Below are 20,499 nucleotides of genomic sequence, written 5' to 3' on the forward strand. Positions count from 1 at the left end.
GCAGTGGCCGCTCCCGGCCACTGCAGCCTCGACCTGCTGGGCTCCGGCGATACACTCAAATATCAGATAAAAACTTTTAAGCAGCACAAGAAACTGAGAACACTGAGCCCATTTAACTTTTTATGCATACATCCCAATACTCACATGAATTAAAATGATACTTTATCCCACATTTTTATACAAATTTATTTTCCAATTGGAATGTGTGTTACCATCAGAAAAATAAAATATGTTGTTGCTTTTAAATTTAAATCAATAAAATAGTTTAATTGACTAAGGAGTTTCTTTTAAGTAGGAATTTTAAGTGCACTGTAAAATAAAACTTCAAGTCTCCTGTAGTCACTTAAACCATATAACATTACCACCCTTAAATTCTTGGCTAAAAGTCTTAGTATCAATGAGAGGTGAAGTGGAAAGCCTGTTCAATTTATAATTGTGACCTTTAATCACTTCTCAGTCTTTTGGCTAAGATCATGTGTAACTGTGACCTTTAAATGTTTACTTTTTTTCTGAAAAAAGGTGTTGGCCTAGAAGCTTGATAATAATTGCTTATCTTTTGTAAACTTGGATGCATTTCTCCTTCTCCTTCTTCTTTTTTTTTTTTCTGAGTTGGGTCTCACTCTGTCACCCAGTCTGGAGTGCAGTGGCATGATTATGGCTCACTGCAGCCTCAAACTTCTGGTCTCAGGTGATCCTCCCGTCTCAGTCGCCTGAGTAGCTGGGACTACAGGCACATGTCACCATGCCTAGCTAATTTTTTGTAGAGGTCTTGCTATATTGTGCAGGTTGGTCTCGAACTTCTAGGCTCAAGCAATCTTCCCACCTCAGCCTCCCAAAGTGCTGGAATTATAGGCATGAGCCACCATGACCAGCCTCAAGTGCATTTAAATATCTAACTTGTGAAGATGGGATGGCTGGGTTGGCCGGCTTTCTGGGGGCCCTCTTTGAACCCCCAGTGAAACAATGGGTCCATTCATCAAAGAGGACATGGGCTCCCATTTATGAGGGGCTCCTGCCCAAGGTTTGAGCCTGAATTGGCCAGTGGTCTAGTTCTACCCCTCCCTCCTGTGCTTGTAGGAGGAACAGGCTAGAGGATATGGTGGGGATGCACAAGTGGCCTGGTTTATTCCACAAATGTATTGCAAGAAAAATAAAAATGGGAACCCACAGGTTAAAAGGAGACTTAGGGGACATGCCAATCAAATGCAATATGAAGTCCTTGTTTGAATCCCGATTAAAACAAGCCAACTGTAAAAAGCAAACAAGTAAATAAACTAAAGAAAAACGAGGCAAGGGGGGAAAATCTCAACATTGGCTGGATATATTTGGTGATATTATGGAATTATCCATTTCTAGAACACGCTAGGTATTATGTTATGTCGTAGAAAAGAGTCCTCATCTTTGAGAGAACTCTAATGAAATATTTACCGATGAAATGATACGATGTCTGGGATTTGCTTTAATCCCCAAACAATGCTGTTTGGGGAGAGGAGGGACATAGACTAAACAAATCTGGGAGTGTGTTTACAGCTGCTGAAGGCTGATGAGCACATGGGGTCTCGGTACTCTTCTTTCTACTTCTGTGTTTGGCTTGTTCCATTAAAAAGAGAGAGAGTAGAATCTAAAGACCAGAAGATGATATTTGAAACTTATAATGGGCACAGGATTAGCCTCCAAAATATTTTTCAAAACTTTCCAGTTCACTGCCCTGATAATCAAACTAACAGGTAACTGGGTCGAGAAGATGGAGCCCCAAATCAGCCATTCAACTTGTTTACTGGGGAACTATTATGTCTGGTGTATGTGTAGGCCAGTTTGAAAGGTTATATTCTAGTGCATCAGACAGACAAGCCCAGGGGAGGCACAACTCGTATCTGGGAGTTTGAGCGGGGCTTTGAGCAGGAGGGCTGCCTGATCCTACTCAGGTATTGGCAGGATCCTTCTGGCTTCTGTAGTCAGAGCTAAAGGACTAAGAGGCACAGGGACCAGGAGGGGGAGAGGGATAGGCTGCGGTGAGGGAGCAGGAACGAGAAGGGGGCGTGGCTAGGCGAGAAGGGGGCGTGGCCAGGAGGTCGCGGGATCCCACAGAGGCATTGAAAAGGCAAAACTGATAGGATTTGCTGAGAAACCAAATTAAATAAGCTATGAAAAAGATCATTGGCCTCACTAGCTGTGTAGGCAGCCTCCTGGAATCCCCTCCCCATGAGTGTGGGGCGGCCTCCTGGGCTAGCTCCTAGGTCATGGACACGTCAGAAGTGATGAGAAGTCACTTCCAAGATTAGGCTATGAAGAATATAACTCCGACTCAGGGATGCCCTGTCAACTCGCTCCTGGATCACTTGCTGTGGGGGACACCGGCGGATGGGTCCCAGGGCAGCCCTGTAGAGAGACTCAAAGGGGAAGAGAAAGCCTGCCCACAGCCATGGCTGTGCTTGGAGGGAGATCCCCTCCCCACTCCTCAGCATCCCTCCAGCTGAACCTTCAGACAGCCCTGGCTGACAGCTTGACGGGACCCTCAAGGAAAACCCTGAACCAGAGGCATGGCTAAACAAAATCTGCTGCTTGAAGCTGCTAAGTTTTGAGGTAATTTGTGACACAGCAAAAGATAAAATACTAAAACCAGTAAACATGCCAATCAAAACAAGAACGAATGCAATATCATACTCTTCATATTGGCTAAAGCTAGAAAGTCTGGTAATAATAAGTGTTGATGACAACATGGAAACCCAAAGCCTGACCTAATCAATCAATCAATCATCAATCAATCCATGCTAGTGGGAGGGAAAATGGGTGTGGTCACCACAGAGGGTGATTGTCACTATCTCACGTAGGTGACACTGTGGAGAGGGACCCTCACAGATGTGCTTCAGGAAAGACACAAGGAAACAGCTCACTATTGTTTGCGGGAGAAAAAATTTGGCACAACTTACACATCTATCAAAAGAAGGATGGGTCATGTAGCTGTGAGACAGTCATGTAATGAAATACCACACAGACCTCCAATGAATGACTTAGAGGTGTGTGTACGCATGGGAAGAAGTTTCAACAACACAACACTGGGTCAAAAAAAGCAAGAAGCAAAGATATTTATGGCAGACACCACATATTATAAATATATAATAAACACTAAGATTTACTTTTATAGAGAGGAAATATGCAACAAAAAAGTCAAAACATGGACAAGAAGTCTATACGCCAAGTCAGGGTGATGTTGACTCCTGGGAAGGGGGAGGAGACAGAATGTGGGCTGTGCTGCATCTGTCACATTTTACTGGTTAGAACATTTATGACAAAATGTGAGTGTGTGTCCAATCTTTATGTTGGGCCCAGGTAGGCCTGTTTCTTTCTTTCTTTAATATGGTTTTATAAGGTTAATAAAAAAGGTCAGGTTGGGTGGCTCAGCCTATAATCCCAGCATTTTGGGAGGCCGAGGTGAGTGAATTGCCTGAGCCCATGGGTTCGAGACCAGTCTGGGCAACTTGGCAAGACATCATCTCTACAATAAAAAGAAAAATGAGCCGGGCGTGGTAGTGCACGCTTGTAGTTCCAGCTACTTGGAAGGCTGAGGTGGAAGGATCACCGGAGCCCAGCAGGTTGACGCTGGGGTGGACATGAGCTACTGCACTCCAGCCTGGGCAACGGAATGAGACTCTCCAACTCAAAAAAAAAAAGCATTAATGCTTTGCAATTATCATTACAAATACTTTTCAGATAAAATGATCCCACAGATGTGTCACAAACCCTCCTCTGTGATGATGCTGAGGAAGTCTGTCCCTAAAACCTCCTGGCCTAGAGCTGGAAACACCCTAAGTTTTCTCTTCCTCCTGTCGGAGAGATGAGAACTCCTGTTAAAAGAATATTCTCCCATGTTGGGTAATTACATCCCTGTGGCCTTGCAAATAATGAGCATAATCATGGGAGGCCCTGGGTCCACTCTAGCCTCTTTCCTTTTCACATCCCTGTATTAGTCAGCTACTGCTGCAAGGATGCTGCATAACAAACCACCTCACACTTGGTGGCTTCAGGCTCCAAGCAGCTCTTCTTACACTTGGGGCCACCTGTGTGAGGCTGTGTCTGAGGCCAGCCAGGCAGCTCTGCCCACATGCCTTTCTGGGGCTCAGGGGTGACCTGGGTGCTCTGGGCTGGGTTTCCAGGAAGCAGACTGAGATGGGGTTTGATGTTTAAGGAGTACCCTTGGTGTCAGCAGCTGTGGCAGGAGAGGAGAAGCCAAGTGAAGTAGGCCCCACGAGGCTCTGGAGCTAACGAGTCTTGGGTTGTCCCACGTTGGGTCAAGGTGGCGTGGCCTTTACATCCCCCACCCAGCTGATTAGACATTGGGTGCAGGTGCCCAGAAAGGGGTGTTACCGGGGTCTGTTGGTATTTGCAAACTTGAGTCTCAGAGGGATGTGTGTCTGGATGTGGGGAGGTGGTTCTGAGCCCGAGACCCCCTCCCTTTGGCCTTGTTCTGTCTGAGGTTGTTTCCAGCCCAGATCATTTTTTTGTCAGGGTCTCACTCTATTTTCCAGACTGGAGCAGTGACACAATCGCGACTCACTGCAGCCTCCAACCGATGGGCTCAAGTGATTCTCCTGCATCAGCCTCCTGAGTAGCTGGGACTATAGGCATATGCCATCACGCTTGGCTAATTGTTAAAAATGTTTTTTAGAGATGAGGTCTCCCTATGTTGCCCAGGCTGGTCTCAAACTTCTGGGCTCAAGTGATCCTCCCTCCTCCACCTCCCAAGGTGCTAGAATTATAGGTGTGATACCCCACACCTGGCTTGCTAAGTATTCGAAGGGACAAACTAGTACAAGAATTTAAATTATTGGACATTTAAAACAAAGACACTCCCATAGGACCAGATTGTATAGGCAGAGGGTGACATGTCTGCCACTGGTCTGGTTTCCAAGGGGCCGTCTCTACTGGGCCCAATAATTCTCATCCAGCCATCAGATGGAATCTGGGGCACTGGTGGGTTGGTCCCCAGGGTCCCAGGCACACAACAGCCACCGAGGAAGAGAGTGCACGGGCAGAAACCAGAGATAGGAGGGCAATTAATGCAGTCTTTATTTACACCACAAGAGTAACAAGTCATATGATGTGGTACAGAATACTGGACTCCGGTGAGGCGGAAAGAGAGGTTGACCATAAGAGGATTCCGTTGGTCAGTGAAAACTCAACCACATGAAACAAAACAAGGATGAGAAAACCAAACACAAAACTCCAACTCCACTGAACAAAAGAAAGAATCATGGGGAAACTCCAGACAATCAAAGAGAGAACAGACTGAATTACAGAAGAAACTGGTGGTCGCTACCAGCGTGGATCCCATGCTAGGCCTGAACAGACGTCAGGAGAACACAGGGTCGCCACCACTGTTTTCTACCACACGTTCACAATAAGCTCTTGGGTGCATAAGGTTCAAGCCCCCTTATAGATATGTATGTATATATATATTATATGTTTGTTATTCTTACATATTGGAAAATGGTGTCTCCACAATGGAGCACACACCATCCAATCAACAAACACACTGTTCGCTTTCATTTTCTTTCAATAGACTTTTAATCAATGTCAGAGACAAAGTGAGGCTGAGCTGAGAACAGGCTCGGCTTCATTACAATAAAGAAATGGTTTCCTTTCGATGCAAAGTATAATTTTAAACCACAGTGCTCGCACAGTTCACGACTGCTGAAAGTGAAATCTTAGCCATACATCATCTAAAAGTAATTAAAAAAGTCAACACATCTGTGCGGAAAACGGGACTCTCGAGAGCCCGCCCGGTTCTCAACCAGAATCAACGGTCACAAGGCCAGGGCCAGCAGGCGGCGCTCGCCTGGCCCGTGGAAGGAGATAAAAGGAAACAAACAGAACAAAACAAAACAAAATTCCTCCAAATCAACTCAAGAGAGACAGGCAGTTCACTTTGAATTCTGCGTAGTTTCCCTAAAACACTGTTTCCACATAAATACAATAAACTCTATTATTGGTATGTCACAAGTGCTAGATAAACTTCTTTTTCTTAATATGACAAATGTTTAAGTAGTCGTTTTTATTTTTCTTACAATAAAAAGTACAATTTCTTAAGAATAAGTTCAATAAGACGCAAACCTCCCCCCCTTCTTTCCTTCAAGGTTTTGCTTTACCGAAAAATCTCCATCTTTTGTATCTGCAAATCGTGAGAAGGGAACAAAAAGGCATTTTTCTTCTCCCCAAAGCTGCCGAGTTTGGCGTGCAAAATCTGTATACAATATAAAGACATGCCGGTCGTACAGTCCATGCAACCTCCAGGTGTAGGAAACTTAAAAAAATATATTCATATATATTTATATCTATATATTTATATATGTATCAATGCCCATAAAACACGTGGGCCCAAAGTCTACAAAAAGAAGAATGGAATGAGCACATGGCTGTGACCAGGAAAGAAGGAATGTTCTGATCGAAAATAAAAACAAGAAAGTTCATTGCTAGTGCTGCAAAAATCAAACTTGCTTTTGTGTCAGACCGTTACAAATGGTCCTTCCTCTTGGAAACAGGTTTTTAAAAGTAAAGAAAAACTGAAACACTTTGACAAAATGGTCCTCCCGAACTGGAGCCCTGGGACACCGGGAGGTGGGGCCAGTCCCAGTGGGCGTGGCCTCTGGGATGGCCACCTGCTGGTGGGGCGTGGGCACGTCGTGGCGTGGCTGGAACCGTGAGGGCAGGGTGGACGCCACGAGGCCCGGTGGCGTCATTGGGGTTTCCCTCAAAGGGATATAAAGTGCTTGCTTGCTGACTCCCCGGCCAGTGTCCCCCAAGGCCTTTGCAAAGGAAGATAAAGGCTGAAGGTTCAAGGACCAAAGAGGGAAAGCACGTGAAAGAACCCTCACTGATGTGGTCCTGCCCACAGACGCTGAGGCAGACCCTCCGCCATCTGCCCTGGATGCTGGCCGTGGAGAAGGGCTGAGTGTGTCTTCAAAGAAAAGGCTACACGGTAATGCTTTCAGCACGTCTGTGAAGCTGGAGTGAGCTGACAAATGAAATACGCCTCCTCCCACAAGGCCTTTACGCAGAGGACGTCTCCATCTGACTGAGATTAGAACCAAATCCTTCCAATGATAACCAGGCCACTGAGTGGTCCATGTTATCCCATCATCTGTAAAAAAAAGTGAGATGATGTGTTCCTCCCCACGAGCCATGGCTGGGTAAGACAGCAGGTGCCTGGGTCCCCCGGGCCATACGGAGAGTGGGGCCGAAGAGGCCGGAAGAGTCAGCCAGCGGGGCCCTGCGACTGCTCTGTGCCGTGAAGGGGCAAAAGGCCAAGTCGGCTTCTATGTGCCAGCTCCTCTTGCCAAACTGGGCTTCGGAGCAAAGAGTGGCCACAAGGGAGGAGAAAAATCAAACAAGTCCCAAGACCTTTCTGTCCTGCTTTCAAACCACTGTCTCAGAGCTGACCGACAGCAGCCCAACAACCAAGTGAATCCAAGAATTTGCACTCATTTGGTCAAAAATCTGACTGACTTAGTGTCTCCTTCAGAAGCTACCCTGTAAACTTTACCAAACTCAGAAATTTGGCTCGGGGTCCCTTCTGAGCATGGTGTGTCTGAACTTCTGTCCACAAGTCTGAACCCGATATGCTTTGGAATGAAATTGGTGGCTTCATGTGCTGGAAAAGAAGTTACCAGTAAAAAGTGACTGTCAGTTACTGTTGAAGAGAAAAAGAGTGAAGACTGGCTGTCCTGGACAGGAATCAGTACTCTCCCTGCAGGCTCACCAGGCAGCATGGGCTCCTGGGTTCTGGCAGACACAGGCTCCAAAATCCAGGGCCGGCCACTTCTGGCCAGAGCCCTGGCCATGTGGCTGCAGCAGAAAAACCCAAGTGGGTGAAGAGCCCCAGGCGTGCCCCATGCATTGCTGACATGCTTACAAGGTCTTTGGAAAACTGAAGTTAGAATTCTATGCTGACAATGTGGTCAGATAAGTTTAAACATGAGTTTCATTAATGCTCACTGCCCACGGTGTCTGGAAAGCCTCCTAGGGTGGCTGTCTGCACAGCTCTCCCCGCACTGGCCATGGAGGAGAAAATACACCACCCCCTTGTAATACTACTAGTGTTGAAGGTAAGACGAGCCCCTCGGCGTCTGTATACAGCTCCTGGAACAGACTAGGAAAGACACAGTCGATGATCGTCACTCTGAGAAGACCTAAGGTCCCTCTCTTCTCACTTTTTGAAAATAAACTCTGACAGCAACAACTCCGTACGCTGCAGAGAACTGCTCACTGTACAAAAATAAACAAAAACAAAAATAATAAAGCTTTGAAAGTTAAAAAAAAATGTACAAGCAAGAATTCGGAAAGGAAAAAGAGTTAGACATTGTTACCATTCAGAAAATTGCTAAATGGTGAGGAAAAATGTGAAATTCACAAAACAATGCTTATTCAGGATCTTTTTTTTGTGAAAAATTCATACAAAAATCAACAGCAAATTTATACTCTTTGCTATAAAAACTCATTAGGTACATATGTGCATGGAGGCTTGGGGAGGAAAGGGGTTCTGTTAGAAAATAATTAAAATTAAAGTACAAACTTGTAGGGTAGTTGCCCAGTGGCGAATGTGTTGGCGATCTGAAAGCTAGCCAATCTGGAGCTCAAAAATACACAAATTTCAATCAAGATCCCTTTCCAGAAGCACCTTTAGAGCTAATTCACAAGTCATCCATTTGCAGGGACCTCCACAATCTGCATTTATTTTATATATATATATATATATACTTTTTCTATAAATGCATTATAAATATTTTATCAAGATTTCATAAGAATCAAGTTTCTTAGCTTGGAATACATTGGAATATATATTATACATATATATATTTATTTATACCTAAAATTTAAGCAATACTTCATGCTACTTGCTTTTAATAAAAAGCATTCCGATCGTAACACTGCAAGTGTGCCTACGACATGCTTTACAACCAAATGGAGATGCTCATTGTTATGTGACGTATGAGAAAAGAACACTTTGGATTCATTTAAAATTTGTTGGACTTCAAAATCCCCAACAGTATTTGCCACTTTTTTTGGAACTACCTCCATTTTTCTTAAACAGCAATAAAGCAAAACAAGGACTGCCAGGCTGCAGCCCCTAGCCCCGGAGGCGGCCACCGGTGCCCGCACCAGGAGCACCAAGCCAGCTCACGGAGTTGGGCACCGCCAGACTCAGTCAGCCACAGGAAACTGTCCCACCAATTCCTGCTGTTTATTTTTCTTAAGGCATTGTTCCTCAGACTTCAGAAAACCCAGCCACAAAAATCCACCAGAGCAATAAAAAAAAGGCACAAACTCGCATCTTCCGATGGCTTTGAGAAACTCAAGCCGACTCCCCCAGGCTCATATTCCTGTTTTTGTCCAGTTTTTTAAAGGTTCATCCATTCTGTCCCCCACCCGGGTGCAGACCCCCTACCATACACTGCTATGGTTCACAGAGGCAGGCCTGAGCCAAAGAAATCGTCCTCTTTTTAAAAAAAAACAAGCTACAAGATGAGTTGAGTGGTTTACACGGAGACTGTGGAATTGTGGGTTATAATCAAACTTTAAGCACCAGTTTTAATCAAGTTTGTTTTGTATTATTAGATCTTTGATTTTCATTTTCTTTTCCTCGTGTCAACTAAATGCAGCAGCTCTGCCACCAGTTGCCACAGGCTTTTCTTCTGCGGTATCCCTCATGGGACCCGCAAGAGTGTGCTTGGCTTCCGCGTGTCCGTGTGCCTGCGCGTCGCCGGCGTCTGTCCCGTGTTCCATGTGAGGCTGCCACGCCCGGGGTGTGCATGTGCATCTCCAGACCTGTGGACCCGGGCGGCAGAAAGGCTTCCTGTGGCTGCTGCACGCCAGGTGTCCCTGGGCACTCCCAGAGAGCCCTGCGGTGGGACGCAGGCGTGACACAGGAAAGTTTCTTGGCTGAGCTTCAAGACAGAGACAGACAGACAAGAGAACAGCAGCTTCGGAGATGCTACAGGGGCGGCTCCTCTTCCATGGGCTCCTCATCTGGTCTGTGGCCGTAACCCGGGAGGAGGAGGAAGGGTGTGGGGCAGGTCACGCATGGGAGAGAGAACAGAACGTGGGTGAGAGACTGCATGAAGTGGTGGCAACTGTCCTCATACACCTGAGCCTGCAGCCCCACCCGGGCCCCCAGCCAAGCAGCAGTGGGTCCATTTGTTCAGGAGTACACTTTTCTCAAGCATCTCTAAGGGGCTTTCTTGCTAGCTGGTTTCTAGACTCCACGGGTGCGTCTGGTGTCCATTCCCTTCCCCCGCCCTCCGGCCAGCCCTGGCACTTAGCAGGGTGTGAGGTAAAGGGTCTGACCACAGGGTGCTGCAAAGTGTCACCGGTCACAGCAGGGCTCAGCAACCTGGCAGGCAGAGGGCGGGGAGGGTACTCACCTCTTCTCAGCAGGCTTCACGCCCACAGACAGTGAGGCCATGGCAGTGACCGTCTCAGCTTCTTCGTTCTCACACTTCTGAGCTTCAATCAGAGAATGCCCTGCTGTGGAGGCTGCCCGCTGCAGGCAACGCCAGTACTTGCCTGGGGGCGAGGAAAGCTGCTCAGTGACTACGACTCAACAAGTCACATGGAGGCCCGAGAAGGTCCCTGTGAGACCCTGGGCCTCAAATGAATTTATCACTCGTGATTTTAGAGACATTTCTCTTTTAAGAGACAGAAGGCAGAAAACCACATGGTTACAACTCACAAAGACAGGGAATCTTTGGAAATGTGTCCACATGCCTAGTGGAATCATTGCCTCCTGGAAGAAGGATCACCTAGGACTGCAGGTGGGTGTTCCGTGGGGGCCTCAACACTCACAGGCCCCTTTCTTGCCCTGGTAGCTGGGAGTGGAGGCTGCAGGCCTGGTGCCACTGAGCCTTTCCTGTCTCTGGTGAGCCGGGGGATTGTCGCTGGGGCTGAGGTCCCTGCCTGGGAACTCACAGAAGTGAGGGGGTCTCTGTATCAGGCCTGAGCATGAGGGGGGATGCACTGAGGGCTGGACCCAGTCCAGGGTCAGCTCTAGGGCTCTGAGGCCAGGATCACCCTTATGCAGGGAAAAGGGAGCAGACCTCTTATTTTCACCCACTTACATGGACAGTCCCAACCATTTGGGTCATCTCAAATGCCTAAGAAAAGCTGGGCTTGTGATGAGGACAGGGTATGGCAGGTGCACTTCAGACAGGCCGTGTGCCAACCCTTCAGCCCCAGGACCACTGCTTGAGGGGCAGTGCTCGGAAACAGAGGACCTGTACCCTGCCTGGTCCTCTGTGGGGCCAATGGTTTTCTGAGCTCAGGATGTGGGCTCCTCTGGTCCAGGGAAGAGGCCAGACTCCAGGACCCAGGCTTACAGCCATGACCATCTCTGAGAGCTGGGGACCTGTAGCAAGTGCCTTTACGCCAAGCTGTTTGGGCCTCAATTCTTTAGATCTGTAAAACAGAGATGATAAAACCATTCCAATAGGTTGTGGGCAAAACCCTCTGGGTTAAGTGAGCATCTCCCTGCTCATCCAATGCAGTTGGAAGCAGGGCCTTGTCCTGTAGGCCTGGAATGGAGAGGAGCCCGGGGCGGGGGGGGGGGGGCAGGGATGGAGGGCAGTGGAGTCCTGTCCCAAGAGTGCCTCCCCTGTGAGTACTCGGTCAGGCAACTTACTGTGGATTTCCACGACCTTCTCCATGGACCGGACAGCGTTAGCATTGGGTCTTTGCTGTAAAATCTTTTCTGGGAGAGGATCAAGCTGAAAAAAATATATAGTGAATATAAAGGATGTCAGTATAACCCACGTGTGCATTACAATGGGATGTTCAGAGACAGTATTTACTTCCTAAGCATAGAGTAAAGTTATTTGTGAAGTGCATTTGCCCAAAGAGAAAATAACTTTAAAAAGTCACATGTGGCTTTAGTACATATTATATACATTATTTCTTAGAACAATCGATTTATTTTCTTTAGATATGTATTCTTAGAAGACTGTAAGGTACATCATGGGTTCCTGTAAGTAGTGGAAAGAACTATGGTCCCCAAAAGCGGGCTGGTACCAGGATGTCAGCTTGGTATCTATTATTTACACCTCCGGGTCATGCTAGGGGAAGTGATTGTTTGGAAATCTCACTTTCACATTCGTATCTTGTAATACAAATGTTTGACTATCCCCTGACCTTGGATTTCTCCCAGTAAAAGTGGGGGGAGGCAAATGAAAGGAAGGAAGAGAGCAGATCTCTCATAGATGGAATCCTGTGTACTACATTTTTCTCTGAACTAAGTACTGGCAGCAGATAAAAACAGGAATTAAACTCACAAGTAAATTACAGGGCAATAGGGAAACCAGAGCATCTACAACATGACAATTAAAAGTGATTGAATGAAAAATGGTTGATTAAAACACAATTTCAAAAAGTTTAAATAACTGGACAAGCCTACAAAATCAGGGCACATGGCCTGGGCCAAGAATAAAGTGGAACCTGACCAGAGAGGCCAGAGCACTGATGTTCCCAGACATCCTGGGCAAACCTTGGGCTATGCAGCTGGGGCTGGAATGACCACTCTCAGGAAGGATGGGCAAAGGGGAACAGGCACATACATCAACAATTGCCCAGAGACCACCAGTAGGGAAAGTTTTGTCTTTAGTTTGGCTCTGAATAGAATGAAAAAGACAAAGTCACCCTGAGAATTTGCCTGGTTCTAGACACTGCAAGAGGATAGCTGCTATTTACAGTAGGCACCACACAGAGGCAATGTTAGACCCTCTGTGAGGCCTGTGCCCCCACACCAGGCAACAGATGGAGTGCTGTTAGTCAAGTTCTGAGAAGCATGAGCTCCCTGATCAAAAAGTCACACAGCATAGATGTGAGCCAGCATGAACTAGGGTCCAAAGAAACAAAAACGGTTTCTAATACTGTTCTCCAGTGAAAGGAAGCTGGGCTTCTTGGAGAAACAGCCTGTTCCAAGACTCGGGCAAAAAAATAAAACAAAACAAACAAACAAACAAAAAAAACAGGAGGTGCCTGGAGCATGTTGTGGAGCCAGAAAATCAGAATGTGCCAAAGGACAAGGGATGGGGCACATCACAGGACACCCAGGGCCAGTCTGAAAAAGCACCCCATGGCCAGAGTGGAACAAGCTGAAACAAATGACACAGTATTGCATTATGCCCCAAAATATAAGACGAATATACACAAGTTCATATGGACCAAATAAATAAATGAGGGAGAAGAGACCAATCTCTTAGAGAATAATTTCATATAATTTACGCATCTAATCCCCTCTCCAGGACATCTCTTCTACTCTGTCCCCTGAATGTAAGCTGACTTAGTGACTTCTTTCAAAGAGTTCACTGGAAAGGGATTAAAAGGGCTGCTTTATGGTGGAGGAATCTGACAGATGCCATTCTAACCAAGGTCACCTCAAGGTGGTAAGTTATGTGGATGGTGTGTACCCCTGATATGAGAAAGACGCTTTCATTCCTGTGACCACCCTCCCTCAATTTCATAGTCACAAGAATAATTTCTAAAACTTAAATAGAAATTGAGGGACATTCTACAAAATACCTGACCAATAACTCTTTGAAGTTGCAAGAACTGTGAAAAGCAATGAAAGATTGAGAAAATGTCAGGTTAGATATGGACACAAGATGACTCAATGTGAAGTGGGACCCCAGATGGGACCTTGAAACAGAAAAAGGGCAGTTATGGAAAAGCTGGTGATAGCCAACATACATTCTGGAGTTTAGTTAATAGTCATGGACCAATGCTGGTTTCTAAGTCGCAACAAATGACTCATACCAACATAAGAAGTTCACCACAGAGGAAGTTTTCTGAGTGGTATACAGGAACTCAGGTATTATCTCTACAACTGTTTTGTAAATCTAAAATTATCCCAAACCAAAAAGTTTATTTTAAAAATTATTTTATTTTATTTTATTGTAGAGACAAGGTCTCACCAAGTTGCCCGGGCTGGTCTCGAACCCATGGGTTTTGGCAATCCACTCGCCTTGGTCTCCCAAAGTGCTGGGATTACAGGCTGAGTCACCAAACCCGGTCCCAAAAAAGCTTATTAAAATGCAGATCTACATCCTTAAAGACTGCTGTTATTAACATGTCAGTTGTAAATTATACAATAAACATCTTAATATATACATAAATATGTATTAAGAATAAAAGTAAGATATTTATGTATGATGAAAAAAACCCAGAGATTACTGAATCTGATCTGGAAGATTTAAGACCCCAAGCATGGAAAATAAAATCAGAAATCCATACCTAGGCACATCAGGGTAAAACTGCAGAATATCAATGACAAATAGAAAATTCTAAAAGCAGCTAGAGGAAACAGACAGATACTCTTCAAAGGGGTGTCCATCAGTCACACACCAACTTCTCATAGAAATGGAAGCAAGAAGACAATGGCTTGAGATCTTCAATGTGTTGAGAGAAAATATTTGTCAACCAGGAATCATATGTCCAGTGAAACTATCATTCCAGACCAAGGGTAAAATAAAGACCACCCCACCCAACAAAAACAAACTGAGGATGGTCACAGGAGGAGGACTACATGAGTCCTTTCCTAGGGGAAATTCTACAAGATGTACTTCAGGCAGAATTAAAATGATCCAAGAAGACAGTCTGGGGAATGAGAAGGGATGATGACAAAAGCAAACAAACGAACAACAACAACAAAAACACACATAAATGCAGGAAAGCTCAGATAAATAGGATGACATATATTAACAATAATAATGTCTATTCAGTGAAATAAGAAAGACAGAAGGAAACAAAATACCAGTCAATGACGGTACACTACCTGGGAGGGGGCACTAGGGCGAGGCCTGCTGTATTTAGCAAACAAGCATTTAGGACTCTAGTTGCATTTGAATTTCTGACAAACAAGTCATTTTTTAGTATAAAATATCCACCTGGGCATCCTGTGTTCACTCTGGTGACCTGAACTGGTGCTAACTCAGTCTAGGCCTTGGCTTGTGTGGGAAGGGTGAGGACGCTAACTGCTGTTAGGAACAAATGTTCAAAATTTTATGGATCAATACTGAAAAAAATAAAAAATAAATAGACTGTATATCATTGGACTAAGCAGAGGGAATAAGTGGAATGCCCGGCACCCTTAACCATGTCAAGAGATGGCAAGAAAAGGAAAAAGGAAAGAGCGATGGAAAATGGGGACAAAGAACAGAATATGGTGGCAAAAATAACTCTGAAAAAAAGTAATCAAATGAACTATAAATGATCAAAGTTTCCACTTAAAGTACAGACTGCTGGATTGGATATAAAAATCACGTAACATCCAGCATTATGCTGTCTATAAAAGAACATCTAAAACCTCAGGGAAGGTTGAGAGTCACGGATGGAAACTGATGCCACAGACAAACCCAACCACAAAGAGGCTGGTGTAACTTCGATATTGGGCACAAGAGATTTAGGGATACAAAGAAGGCTACTACACAATGATAAAACTTCAATTCATCAAAAGGATATAATGATTTCAATTGTCTATACTTGTAAAACAGCCCTAAACTCTCTAATGTAAAAAGGAGAGGAACTGAACAGAGACATGATTGAAAATGAATGTACCATCACAGTGAGACATGTTGACATGTCTTTTAGATCCAGCAGACAAGCAGACAAAAAAATCAGTCAAGAAAACCAAAATGTGAACAACACAATCAGCAAGCTCAGTTTAGTGGATGTAAACAGAACTCTGCAAAACAGAGAAGATGCATGATCTCAACCATATGTGGATGTCTCCGCAGGTTGACCACGCACTGGCCCGTGAAGCAAATCTCCACAAAAAGAAAAAAAAAAAAAAAAAAAGTCAATCAGACTGCCTTTCCTTACCACAGTGTACTTTGTTAGAAATTGATAACAAAAAGAGAACCATGATTCCTTATGTTTGGAAATTTAAAAGCACACCGATTTATGGGTCAAAGAAGAAATCATAATGGGAATTAGGAAACGCTTAGAACTAAAAATAATGAAACTGCTGCACATCACGGTTATGAGCTGATACTGAACACTGTGCTTGGGTTGCTTTCAGTTTCAATGCCCACATCAGAAAAGAAGAGTAAAAAGTAAGTATGCAATTTTAGCTAGAGAATAGAGTAGTCCTAAAGAAAGAAGGAAAAAAAAATACAGAAAAGCAGATGCAAATAAATTTCAAAAAGCAAAATGGATGCTATAGTTGAAATTTGATTCTCTGAAATGACTAATGAAATAGACATATTCTGGCAGGACTGATTAGGAAAACTGAAGAGTGGGTACAATGAACAACACCAGGAGTGAAAAGGGAGGCTCGACTGTAGGCACAGCAGCAGAGATGAAAAAGATCGTAAGACAACACTATTCACTTTTGCCAATAAATCTCAAGACTCAGTTGAAATGGAGGCCCAGGAGAGTCTTCCTAGTCAAGGAATAGATTATTCTGATCTTACATCTACTCTTCCAGAGGACAGGAAAAGGAGACTCTTAAATACCCATTCACCTACCCATCCATCTGCAGGACCACCTTCAGGTGGCCTTGGACCAACCCAGTTTTCCCCTTTTCTCACTTGTACTTCTCAAGAAAATAACTGGAATGTGCTGGGAACACCACATCCTGGGATAAGGAGGGAACTGGTCGGCCCAGCCAGGACTCTGTTCCAGTCACTCTCATAGTAACAGGATTCCTTCAACACTTTAGTCCAAGGGGTTCCACGGCACCCAGGGCATAAAATCCAAGCAGGCTGTTTTCCAGAGGAATGTACAGACTAGACTCCATCTGCCTCAGGTAGCTTTCTGGAGCCTGGGGAACTGGGTCACCATGACTCCTGCTGTTTCCTGCTTCCCGTCTGTAAGTGACAAGCTCTCTTCACGTAACATGTATGTGAGTGTTCTGTCTCCCCGGGCTCAGACAAGCTGGCCACCAGTGCACGGCAAACCTGCCTCACACCGTCCGTCCGTCCGTCCCTCCCTCCCTCCCTCCCTCCCGTTCATCTATCTAACTTATCCCCCAAGAACAAATAAGAAAAAGACAGTTCAAAACAAAAAACAAAAAACTGGCAGAACATATGTACTTCCCAAGAGGACAAAGCCCAAATGGCCAATAAGTAGATGCAAAGATGCCCACCACTATGGTCATGAGGAAATGACCAGGCAAACACATTTTATGCCCGTGGGACTGGTCACATGTGAAAGCACCAAGGGCCACTGAGGCCTGGTCACACTACTGCTGAGGGAGGAGTGGGACAAACACTTTAAATAACAACTTGACGTTATCTCATAACAGTGGACAAACACATATCCTGGGCCCCCCACTTCCTCTCCTGCGTGTTTACCCTGGAGGCCCAGTTGCCCAGGTGTTGACTGTGCATGGAGTTAACTGGAACTGTGTGTAACAAGCAAACCTGGAGCAACCTGAGTGTGCCCCAGGAGGACAGCGGACAGAGCAAGAGAGCTTCATGGTCAGTGCTGTGAGTGACAGGACCTGCAGGATAAGCCGGCACGTCCTGTTCTCCATCGGTCTCTTGCAGAGAGTGGCTGCAGAGAACTGAGTGGGTCCTGCACCCTCATGGAGGGAGCCTGAGTGAAGGGGCATTTTATGATGTCCTGTGCATCCCAGCACCCAGGTAATGGGGCTCAGAGGGATGTTCCCACTGTGTGCAGGCACAGCTCCTTTAGCTTTGTAGGGCACAGGGCTGGGCTCTACCTCACTGATAGTCAGCCAGGGAGGCTCTACCAGCCTTGATGGAAAGACGAGTGAGCAGGACACATGGAGGTGGACCCCACACGTGCCACACGCAACTGCATGCAGACAAAACAGATGGTGTTGGCATAAGATGAATATGACTGAGTGTAGGAGGGTGTGTATGAAAGAGTGTGGTGTGTGTGACATGCATGTGTGTGATGTGCATGTGTATGAGCACTTGTGTTGAGTGTATGAGTGTGTGTGTGAGTGTGTATGTGTTAGTGAACATGTGTGGTGTGTGAAAGTGCATGTGTGTAGTGTGCATGAGCATGTATATGAGCACTTATGTGTACGTGTGCAGGTGTGGTGTGTGTATGTGTGACAGAGTATACATGTGTGAATGTGAGGGAAGAGACTGACTGGAAGCAGACAGCTGGCTCTCAGATTGAGCCAGCTCAGTCTCCCTCCTCTTTTTCTCTCTCTCTCACACAATTTTTCAGACTCTCAGAGCTTTTTCACATCCACACCTTTCACAAAGTAACAGAACACAAGGAAAGAGCTGAACCCCTGAATGGAAACCTTTTCCCAATACTACATCTCGCCTCCATGAATCCAGGAGTGGGTTAAATTTAATCCTGAAATGCCACATACTGAGTAGAAAATTGGCCCCAACAAAACCTGTCTTGGGGACGTCTCAGGCAGGAGAAATGGTCCCTCCCCAACTGCCTGGGGCTCTGTGGAGAGTTGAAGGCTACAGTTCCCTGCAACCACCTGCTGCAGGGTCTTTGGAGGAAGTTGGCTGAAGGCGCCACATGGCCTGGCACCCGTGCAATGCATGGCCTGTCTAAACCGTAGGGTGTGACTGCTGTAGGTGACCCCTCACTGTCCTTTGTCACTGACAGTTGCAGGTAACGGAAAACGGAAACTACTAAACAGAATGGTTGGGGGAGCAGCATCGACCTCAGAGACACTCACGTGGAACCATGTAGGTGCTCGCCTTCGCAGGGCATTGAGACACACCCAGGCACCTTTGTGCCACCCATCCCTGCACACCCTATAACTCAGCTGCCTCTCCAGCCCAGGTCCCTGCAGGCTGCTGCCGCAGCTGGCCGCCCAGCGTGTGCGCGCCAGATCGCCCAGCACACTGTATATCAACCTCATCAAAGGCTGCCGGGCAGAGGCGCGGGGCTCAGTCCAACTTTCATGCATTAAAGAGATTTTTTTAAGAGACCTTGATAAAACTAGCGCTTCCTGCTTTTTGATGTGTTTAAGTAAAAGAACATTTTCTTGTTCGAAGAGCAAACATGCATCAGGAAGCAAGAACAGGCCCTGGCTGAAAGCTAAGTTCTCTATTGTTATTTTAAAATAACTAGCTCTAAGAACCATAAAGCTTCAGAATGGTTTGAGTATATACATCAGTTACCTTTTAACTATAGTGAAAAGAGGAAAAGATTGTTTTATGTGAAGAAAGGATGGATAAAATGTTTTGGGCATTTTAAACAGCAGCCTGGTCTTTTACCCACGCCTTCACTAGTCAGCTCACCCGTGACAGGAATGCCACTTGGCTCTTTGATGGACTTGGGATTTATGTTAAAATGAACACCATCCATGACCAACAAAGACTGTCAGGAGAAAACTCCGCTGTTCCCTGGGACCCTTCTGCTCCCAATCCACTGTCCATGTCCCTTCATAATCTATAGTGGCTAGGAAGCATGCACAGGCCTGGCGTTTATGGTCTTGCCCATGGTGTTGCCAGGTCTAGATCTTCCCTGCCCAAGCCCAGGTTTGGCCATCACCCACGGCTGCTCCAGTGAAGCATGTGGAGTCTGGTGTGCTCTGGGTCTGCTGTGCCCAGGATCTTACACCTGGGGCCTGGCACACTCAGGGTCTCACATACACAGGATTGCGCATGCTCAGGGTCTTGCACACCTGGGATATGTACGACTGGGTCTCGCATGCTTGGGCTCAACCTTGGTCCCCGACGGCTCTCCTAGTACTATGTTCCCTCATCACTGTCCCCTCAGGAGTGGCCCTGGAGCTGGTGTGTTGCCTAGTGGGCCATGATATCATGGCTCTGGTCCTCCTGGGGCCCCTCTCAGGGTCAACACACACGGAGCTAGGGTCATCTCACCCTTGACCTGAGTTGCTGGGGCCTGAAACTCAGGGGCAGACCTCACATTGGCATCTGAGGTGCCATCTCCTGTCCTCAGTGCCTGCCTGCTGTCAGTTCACGCAAGTCAAGGGAAACAATGCTGACCAGAAACAGCTAGAGAACAGAGCCTGCATCACTTCATGGAAGAGTTTTCTATCAGTCATCTGTCCCACAGTCCTGGTTGGATAGTCACCTTTAACATGTACCTAGAGGACCTGCTTTATGTCTCTTTGTCCATCTCCCTAGAAGCCCCTTGTCAGATGTCTGTGGACACTGCTGGCTAGCCTGTACCTGGGGGCCAACTTCATGCACAAGTTCTCAGGGTGAGGCAGTGAGTGGAAGCCAGAGCTGCCAATGCACTCAACAATGTCTCCCTGTCCAGGGTCTCTTCAACAGAGAGAAATCATCACTGGAATGACAGGAGCTCTTGCTCCTTCTGCTGGTCCCCAGCAGGACAGCAGCTACACCAAACAGCACCCAGGCCTTCGAGTGTGCCTCTTCAAACAGGACCCGCTGGCCACGTGTTGCCTCTGCATGGTCTGCAGTCCCTGTGTTCCCCATATGGCTGCTCCAGGTTACCTCTCTCTCCAAACCTTTCTTCTCAGCTGGATGTTGGGACTTGCTGGGGGTTGGGGAGTTCTCCTAGTATCCTCTGAAT

At 46.2% G+C, this 20,499-nt stretch overlaps 1 protein-coding gene across 2 annotated transcripts in view; it reads right to left on the bottom strand.

The window, feature by feature from the left end:
* Window positions 1-5,043: 5,043 nt before the first annotated feature.
* Window positions 5,044-20,499, bottom strand: part of HDAC4 (histone deacetylase 4) — a 113,350-nt gene continuing 97,894 nt past the window's right edge. The window contains exons 20-22 of one of the 2 annotated variants that reach the window (XM_008052897.1): window positions 11,672-11,756; window positions 10,419-10,560; window positions 5,044-10,028 (exon numbers count right to left, since the gene is read on the bottom strand). In XM_008052897.1, coding sequence (XP_008051088.1) covers window positions 9,989-10,028; window positions 10,419-10,560; window positions 11,672-11,756 — 267 coding nt within the window. In that variant the 3' untranslated portion in view covers window positions 5,044-9,988. The remainder of the gene's footprint in view (window positions 10,029-10,418; window positions 10,561-11,671; window positions 11,757-20,499) is intronic. The other variant, XM_008052896.1, reaches the window with a different exon arrangement.

This window comes from Carlito syrichta, unplaced genomic scaffold (assembly GCF_000164805.1).
Source record: "Carlito syrichta isolate Samal-C Ts95f unplaced genomic scaffold, Tarsius_syrichta-2.0.1 Scaffold287649, whole genome shotgun sequence".
In the NCBI taxonomy this organism is placed as follows: Eukaryota; Metazoa; Chordata; class Mammalia; order Primates; family Tarsiidae; genus Carlito; species Carlito syrichta.